This window comes from Octodon degus, unplaced genomic scaffold, assembly GCF_000260255.1.
Source record: "Octodon degus isolate 3935 unplaced genomic scaffold, OctDeg1.0 scaffold00027, whole genome shotgun sequence".
Classification (NCBI taxonomy): domain Eukaryota; kingdom Metazoa; phylum Chordata; class Mammalia; order Rodentia; family Octodontidae; genus Octodon; species Octodon degus.
This window is the reverse complement of record NW_004524603.1, coordinates 5,698,564-5,707,663: the sequence shown is the minus strand read 5'-3', so window position 1 is coordinate 5,707,663 and position 9,100 is coordinate 5,698,564. Positions and strand designations below refer to the sequence as shown.

Genomic DNA, 9,100 nt, shown 5'->3' with positions numbered 1-9,100 from the left:
TCGCTGCTGGGGACAGGCAGGTGGAGACAAGCTGGGTCTCCTTCCCTGAGAGGGCGCACAGGCAACAGGCCAAGTATCCACATCCCCACCACGGGAAGCCACAGACCAGACATCCAACAGCAGCTCGGTGGGGCTTAAAGGCCTACTCTTGTGTAAGGAAAGTGAACGCTAGAATGTAACACAGCACGGCGTCATTTGCATAAATTAAATCTATACGCATCTACCCAGACAAAATACACATTTGCAAGAACATATGCAAGCAACACATTCACAGTAAGTACATTTGAATGGCTGCCTATAGGGAGCGTAAGAGGACTGGGGAGCAAGACGAATGGGAACAGAAAATAAATAAAAGAGGAGGAAAGAAACACTAACTGAAGCGCTTGCTGGGGTTTCTACCATTTGGGGAGCTGGGCCAGCAGAAGCCTGGGAAGGAAGCCGGGCAGACAGAGGTGCTGAGCAGGGTTGGGGGGGCACTCGCTTCCCCAGCACACACGGGTGGCGCCCTGCCACCTGCCACTCAGCAAGCCTAGGACAGTGCCTTGCTTTGCTGGCAAGCATTCGAGGAACACCCTCGCCCACGGGCTGCAGGGACAGGTGCTGTATCCTTGTCAGCAAACAAGGACCGAGGCTAAACCCAGGTTTCTGGAGGCCCTGGCTCCTTCACTTACTCAGAGGGCCTCGGGGATGGACCAGGCCACCTGTGCAGGTCCACACCTGGGAGAACTCTGCAGCTGGGCACCACTGAGCTCTGCACCCCCCCTCCCCCGTCCCAGCAGCTGGGTAAACCTGCGCAAGTCCCTCAGCTTTGCAAGCAGCTCCCTCCTGCAAGATGACTGTGGGATCCTCCTTCCCAGAGCAGTCTGTAGCCCACCTGTGCGAGAGTGTGGGCCCCAGTCTGCAAAGCACGAGGCACGGTCACAACAATGAGTGTGTCCCTGCGCTGCCAGGCAGCTGCCATCTCCCCACCCCACTCTGCTCTCTTTGGCAGCTGTGAGCTTTGTTCCCACACCTGGCCTCCTTGGTCCTCCTAAGTGACAGAATTATGAGCCCCCAGATGCCCTGCCTGCACCCCACAGTGTTTCCCCCACACAACAGGCCCCCTCAGTTCCACCTTCCTGTCAGTGTTCCCTCCTGTGAGCCCTCCCAGGCTGGCACTGTATTCTCCTACCTAAGGCCTTTCAGAGTGAGAACGCAAGGCCCAGAGAGGAGAAGTGATTTGCCCAAGGTCATTGAACAAGTCTGTAACCAAGCTGGAAACTGTCCCCAGGTCACCTGCCTCCCTCACAGCACTATCCACCTCATTCATTCATTCATTCATTCACTCACTCATTCATTCAGCAATTCATTCAGCTCCCACTACCCTGCGGCATACAGATCCAGCAGGAAAAAAAAAAAAAAAAAAAAGTCAGACTGCCCCTGCCCTTCTGGAGCTCCCAGCCTGCAGAGAAAAGATGGACGGAGCAGGTTCATTCAGCACTGGCATCCAGGGAGATGCGGGGCCAAGGGAAGGACAGCTCCTAGGCCAGCAGAAGAGTGACCAAATGGGAGCCAGGGTTCCTGGTGGCCAAGCCCAGGACAGAGCACAGAGGTCTTTATAGAGAAGAAGGGACAGCGGGGCCCCACAGTTGGTACCTGCCCCACCAGGGGTCCCCCACCCTCCCTTCTAACCTTGACCCCTGGCCTCTGTGCAAGGTAGGTGGGCAGTTCTGCTAACCCCTCACCTTGATGCCAAACACTGCCCAGGCCCCTGCCCCTTTGAAGGAATCCATGAAAGAGATTGATTTTTAAGACAAGGACAATCCTCAGCCTGAGGGCAAGTGCTCAGGCACTCTTGGGTAAGTGTTTAAGGGTGAAAAGGCTTTCTTGGAACTCCTCGAGTCAAACCACATAGGCAGCCACCTCTAAGCAGAAAAGGAGTTCCAGCTCACCCCATCACACACCCCAAGCCACCCCTCCGTTGCCCCTGGGCACCATCCCCAGACCTCAAGGCCACCATCAACTCTGCTTCCACCCAGACAGCTCTACACAAATATTTATATAGCTCCTCTCAGGCCTTCCAGAGACACAGCACGGAGGAGTCACCCTTCCGACACTCTCCAGACCCAGGGCACAGGGAGGGTAGACAGCCTCAACCCAGTGGGAAGACTACACAGGAACTGACCTGCCCCCAGCAGACCTGGGCAGCCCGCCCCCACCAGCTCAGAGGGAGAGAGGCACAGGTCCTGGCCGGCAGAAGAGGGACATCCCTGCCAAGATGATGGGACCACCAGCTCATGACCACCAGCCATATGGAAAATAGACCCCTTTTATCTAAGCTCCAGCTCCTTCAGGGTCACTGAGGGCTGTTTCTTCTATCAAGAGGACAAACACAGCTGGCCACCAGCCTCTGACTCCCCCTGTCTAGCCTCAGGCCTTCCCACTTCAAGAAAAGTTTTCTTTTCACCAGTGCAGACCCTCACAGGGCCGGGAGGCTGGATGTTGGAAGTAGGAAACGAGGACAGGGCCTCTGATGCAAGGGGACAGAAAGAGTGGAGAAGGTACACAAGAGAACAGTGAAGAAGGCCAGTGTGTACAAAATGGTGGGAGGTCCAGAAACGTAAGGCCAGTACTGGGGAGCCACCTCATCTCCTAGGAGTCCATGGTCTATGTTAGGGGACAGCAGCTGAGCCAGGATGTAGCCAGCTTTTGGGTTCCAGAGGCACAGAGCACTGGGGAGCAGTCTGTACCCTGGGGCCCCACCCATGCCCCCAGCTGCAGCATCAGCTGTTTCAGTGGGGACCCTTTGACCTTGTTGCCATGGCAACTGGCCTGCAGCTAGAGTGGAGAAGCCAATAGACTCTTCTCCAGAGACACCCCCATCCTCCCACACACAGGCTCCAGGGACACAGGGACATGGGGACATGGAGATATGGCCAGGACTGTCAGAGGTATGGGGAGACAGTTGGGACCTTTGAGACAGACTCAGTGGGGCGCAAGTCAGAGAGGAGAGGAAGAGAGACCAGATATTGAAAGATGAGTGATAGGTGCAAGGAGAAAGAGGTAAAGACCAAAGGTCAGAGGAAACCAAGGGGACCAGGCAGGCCAACCAGAGACAAAGGCATGGAGGCCCAAGTGTGGCGAGAGGGAGCTTTCGAGTGGATGGGGCACCTCAGGCCAGCAGGGGAGCCCAGCACAGAGAAAGGGGAGCGGAGGGCAGACAGAAGTGATGCGGGGGAGAGAGGGACCTCCTGGGATATGGCAGCACAGGAGCCACATCCACCCAAACTACAGCAATGTGGGGGCACAGGTGTGTACCCAGCCAGCACCTGCTGCCCAAGATGCCTCCCCGGGGACGTCACAGCCTGCTAGTGCCACATGACTGGGCTCAGCTTGCAATTCCATCTTTATCCTGGGACTGACTTAGAAGGGCGTCAGTGTGGGGCCGTGAACCCCGGGCACAGGCACGCTGCGTCTCTTCCTCAGCCACACTCCCCCAGTCTAGCCTCCCCACCTCCCAGCAGCCCCAGCAACTAAATAATGGGGCTGTCTGGCTCCCGGCCCTGAGACTGCACAGAGCTGGACTTGAGGCACCGACACAACGCAGCTGTCCTTGACGGCGCCTGCCAGCAGAAAGGCCCTGCCTCCTCCCCAACCACTCAGCCTCCCTCAGGCTGCAGCCCAGGGACCCACTCCCCCAGGGCTGGCCCAGGCAGAGACCCTGGCAAACGCCTGGGAGAAACAGGAGACGGCCCTGGCATTTTGTGCTCGCCTCTACTGGGACCACGCACCAACTTGCAGAGGGAGCCCAGGTCAGGCCATGAGGTAGCACCAGGACTGTCTCTGGGCAAAGGGGAGGCTGAGCAAACCTGTGCCACCCTTAGCCTAGAGGGCCAGGATAAGGGGGGCCCAATGGCCGAGGGCCAAGGCCAGCCTGCTGGTCAAGAGGAGATAGATATCTGATCCCCATGGAAACTAGGTAAGAGCAAAGAAGGGGGCAGGGAGTGGCAGCTGGTGTAGGGTTTTCTGGGTCACTATCCCATGTGGAGTAGGAACCTAGAAAGTTGAAGAACGTGAACTTGGGTGGGAACCAGGTGTTGAGCCTACTGCCTCCACTAATGCCCTGGTGACCCAACCTCTGCTTCCAGCTTCTCCATCTGGAACTCAAGTAGGCCCAATTAGGTGATCCTCAAGGTCCCCAAGAGTCCTCAAGAGCCAGAATCTCTTCCTCCATCCACACTCATCCTTGGAAGGAGTCCCGCAGCTGTCCTTTCCCGAGGGGTCCAATCGGCCAGCATGAGCACTGGCAGCAAGAGGACTGACGTGAAGTTTGCAGTTAGGCCCTACTGTGGGTGTTCTCTAAACAGCTCAGCACCTTCCTGGGGTCCCCTGGCCAGCACTCCACCCCAGAAGAGGAAACAGTTCAGAAAGTCCTGCAAGTCTAAGCCATACCACCCCGAAGGCGCCCAACCTCATCAGAAAGTCCAGCAGTGGGGCCGGATGGCTCAGTAGAATAAGCGCTTCCATGGCAAGCGCAAGGGCCTGAGTTCAATCCCTAGTTCTGCCAAAAAAAAAAAAGAAAGAAAGAAAGAAAGTCCAGCAGCTTGACCATTCTTGTAGTTTCCCACGTCAGACTCGAATCTAGGATTTATGTGAATCCATTCCTTTCATTATGCCAGTGTTCAGCAAACTTTTAAAATAAAATTCCACAGAAAACACTACACAGCATAAAGATAGACCTGTGGCAGCCAAGAGTCATTTTCAGTACACAGCAGACAGCAACAGCCACACTGGCTCTGGCCAGACACTGAAAGAATTCCCAATCCCGACACTTGCTAGGTGTGTGACTTCCAGGACAATTCTTTAGTTTCTCTGAACTTCAGTTTCATCATCCAAAAACTGCAAATAAAGTCTATTTTCCAAGGCTATTGCGAAGATTGCACAACATAACAGAAGCAATCAGTGTCCGGCAGGTACAAGCCACCCCTGTCTGCAGGGTTGCAGCTAATCCCCCTGGCTCCACCCTGCCTGCAGGCTAAAGAGCGCAGGCTGTGAGTGAACCTCTCTTCCAGGGCCACCGTGGCTCCACCCCTGCCCAGTGTGCGTGGCAGTGCCACAAACAGCACCTGCAGAAGCTGGGCACGGATGCACACCGCTGCAGGGCTGTCGCACACCCTCCAGCATGCCCGGAGGCACGAGGTGCGCCCTGTGCAGAGGACACGCCCCCTGAAGGCAAGCACCTGGTCTTCCGCAGACAGCTCCAAGTGCCCAGCTCCGAGCTAGGCCCACACTGGTGGGGAGCAGAGTGTAAGCAGCGCAGCCAAGTCCTGTGCCCACGGGGCCTCTGTGCCCTGCACCACCCCAACAGGGAAGGGCAGTGTGGTAGCAGCCCCTCCCAGCTCTGTTTATCAGATTCCCTCTCTGCTCTCCGGAAGCCCCGAGCAGCTGGACTGTGAGGCGGTGGCTGAGCAGAAACACCTGGCGCAGGAGGGGGTGGCGCTCCCGGGCGCTCAACAGTGGAGACAAAGGACTGAGGTTGTGGGGAGACCACACACCTCTCCGCAGATGCGCAGAGAAAACGGGCAATAAAGAGACAACCAGAGTCCTGCAACCCTGCCCGGTTCCTCACCCGCGGCGACATCTTCCCAGACCAGTAACCGGGGAGGACATGCCCCAGGGTAGTAGCGCCCTGCGGCTGGAGATCAGCGCCCAGCTGCCAACTTGATCTATGTAGGGACACACCACCTGCCACCCTCAGCCTGTCAAACTCCAGCCACATCTGCCCAGGAAGGAGCCTGAGGGGTCAGGCCCTTGGCCTAGCAGTCCTTGGGCGCCCCAAAAGACCGTCCCACAAGAATTAGGTGGGGACCCTGATGGTCCAGCTGGCCACGCCCCATGTTGGGTACTGCCCCTGGAAACCCACCAGGTTTACCCTCCGCCCAACCCTCCCCGGCCCTCCAGGCCCCGCCCCGCCCCGCCCCCAGGCCCCGCCCCGCCTACCATCTTTCCGGTAGAAGGCGATCTCCACTTTGCGCTCCTCGGCCCCCAGCAAGGCCTGCGCGATTTGCGCTGCGGCGCGGCGCTGCGTGCGCGGCCCGTGCAGGAAGTCGCAGGTGCAGGGCCGCTGCATCACCTCGGCCCGCGAGTAGCCACACAGCTCGCAGAAGCCGTCGTTGCAGTAGATGACCGCGCAGTTCTCCACGCGGGCGTTGGCGATGATGAACTTGCGGCCTGAGGGGGGGGAGGGGCAGGGATGGGCGCGCACGTGAGCGGAGACCCTGGCCTGGAGGGCTCCCAGGGCTTCCCCCACGTTCCCTCGTCACACTTAGCGGTCGCGGCCCACCCCGCTGCAAAGAGTGCAGCGGGTACCGGTGACCCCAGCAGGTGGCAACGCAGCCGCGTCGCGACACAGGTGCCTCGAAAGGGCACAGCCAGGATGTGCGCCCCCTGCCTTCCGTGTCCAGCCGGCCACGGGCTGGCAGCGTGGCTTCTCGCGGGCAGGCCGCCAGCTGTCCGCCGCCCCCTCCTCCGGGCCCGGGCCGAGGCCAGCCTGGGCGGGTGTCTGCAACGCGTGTCAGCAGCCGCGGCCGAAGGATAAACACTAGGCCTGGAGAGGGAGCCCTGGGAGGGCCGGAGATGGCGGCCAGCTTCCCCTGCTCCAGCTTCACGGCTTGGGCTTCTTTCTTCCTATCCCTGATCCCTATACTGGGGCACTCCAAGTAACTCTGAGGCAGTCACGAGCCGGGAAGTGGGCGCGCCGGAGAGGAAGAGGGACACTCCTACCCCGAGGTAGGTGCCACTGTCCTCAGTTTACAGATGAAGAAACAGGGTCCAGAGAAGTTCGGCTCAAGTCCTCCAGCTCATAAATGACAGAGGCAGTTTTTGAACCGTTTGTGACAGAAGACAGAGGAGTTGCTGGAGGAGAGTCACAGGCAGAAGCCCAAGGTCACAGGGAACAAGAAAAGGGCCCTCGAACTCCAAACCCTGGAAATCCATTGAGCCTGGGGACGGCCGGCAGGCACTGGCCCACTTGTAAGGAAACAAGTCCCAGAAAGGCTCCCCTCCCCAGGGATGTGAGGCCTTCTTCAGTGGCCCCATCGAGGAGAAAGTCCCCAGTCAACCTGTGGCAGCAAGACCTGGGTTCCCCGCGCCATTCCTGCCCCAAGAACCTTTGGGCCAGACAAGATGCTCCACGGATGACAGCTTTTCATATGGGCTTTTGTTAGCAGTTGGCAGTGTCCCCTCCATCCCCTCCCCAGCAGGCAGTCCCCAGCCTGCAGGTTTGGGCACCAGGGGTGCCCAAGGCAGGCCCAGACTATGGAGGTCTGGCCTCTCCCCGCCCTCTATCATCTCTCTTTAAACCTCGAGGAAATAACTTTTGGAGAGGGGTCATCTGAAGATCAGTTCCCAAGGTCCTCTAAAGCTCCCAGGTGGCCATCCACACCAGGTTGGGGTTTCCTGTCACCTCCTTACTCTGCCTCCATCCTCACCTCAGAAAGAAACTTGCAGAAGGAAAGCTGTCCCTTATCCTCATTCCCAGCTTGGGAGAATGCAAGTTTCTTCGAAGGCAAGCCCCACCCCCCATACCCTATACTAACATCCTGGAACCAGCCCAGAGGGACCACAGAGGCCACTCTGGTCAGCTCCTCCACAGAGGCAGAAACAGATCCAGTCAGGGAAGAGTCGCTCAAGGTCATGCAACAGTCAGTGGGACCAGAAGCCTGGCCTCCCAAATTCCACTCCACACCTTCCCAGGGTCTTTCGGTGCCTACACAGCCAACCCCTGGAGACTGTGGAAAGGAAAGCCCAGGGCCCACCCCAACCCCTCCACCCCTGTCACCAACTCCACCCCCTTGGGATCATCTTGTTCCTCTCTTGAGACAACGCTGCCTCCCCACTGGCCTCTCCTCCCTTGCCCCACCACAGTTACAAGCACACGTTGTCCTGTGTGCACAGGGTCATAGGCAAGGAATGTCACCCTCTACCCACTCTATGGCAGTTACACCCACTGTAACACATGCAACCTTAGGGACAGGGACTTGAAAGCCCAGAACTATCACCCAGCCTGGGACACTTCCGGAAACCTCTCCTGCCAGGCCAGCATTAGGGGTGTTGTAGTCCCCATACAGTGACAGTGTCTACCACAGGAAAATCCACAATATGCAGGAACCATAGCCAGCCTTTTAGCCTCAAGGCTTGTCAGTCCTAGCACATCTTCTCACCACAGAACCCATAATTTTATAACCATGTCAAAGCCACCTCCCCACACCCCCTGCAGGGTCACACACTGGCTCAGGGTCACATACTGGAGACACACACACTCTCACTCGGGGCCAGATTAGGACTGGCCCATCCCACATCCTTAGGGTTCACTGTCATATACAACACAGCACAGTCAAGATCGGCACACTGGCTGTACTTTAGGGTCCCACCGTTTGAGGCATGTAAATCTCATGTCCTTGTACACACACAATTCCATCCACTCCGGACACCCGGAGTTGGAGACATCCGCACACTCCTATCTTGCCGCCCAGGCCTTTACACTCAGGGTGTCACAGAGTCTGAGCTGTCCCAAAAGTCTGAGATGAGCCGGCACCCCAAGATCCAACAATAGGCCCACTGGTCCAATGCCCAGGTCCCCCAAGTCCGTCCTTAACAGACCCCGGCTAGAGCATCGGCGCCCACCAGCCCATACTGACTCGCACTCGGAGCTGCACCACGGCCCGGGCACGCCCCCCATGCACACAGAGAAGAGCTCGGCCCGCCCCCCGACCCCCTCTCCGCACGCCCCCTCCCCCACTCACTCTGGCCCTCAAACTTGCGGATGATGGTGTCCAGGAAGGTGTTCTGCGGCGCGACGTGGCCCCTCCGCACGGGCATCCTGAGCCCATGTGCGGGCCGGGCGGGCCCCCACCCACCCCGGCCCGGCCCGGCCCCGCACTAGGCTTCGGGTGGCCTGGCCGGGCCGTGGTCCTCGCACACCGCGGCCAAGCTGAGCACGGGCGGGGCGGGGCTGGACTGCGGGTGCCAGGCCCCCGCTCGGCTCCTGGCTGCCGGCTGGCGATCGCGGGCCCGGGCTCCAGCCGGCAGAGCTAGGGCCGCTCCGCCGGCCGCACACCTG

At 58.8% G+C, this 9,100-nt stretch overlaps 1 protein-coding gene across 1 annotated transcript in view; it reads right to left on the bottom strand.

The window, feature by feature from the left end:
• Positions 1-9,100, bottom strand: part of Kcnh2 (potassium voltage-gated channel subfamily H member 2) — a 31,609-nt gene extending 22,509 nt beyond the window's left edge. The window contains exons 1-2 of the mRNA XM_004629002.1: positions 8,784-9,100; positions 5,980-6,210 (exon numbers count right to left, since the gene is read on the bottom strand). Coding sequence (XP_004629059.1) covers positions 5,980-6,210; positions 8,784-8,859 — 307 coding nt within the window. The 5' untranslated portion in view covers positions 8,860-9,100. The remainder of the gene's footprint in view (positions 1-5,979; positions 6,211-8,783) is intronic.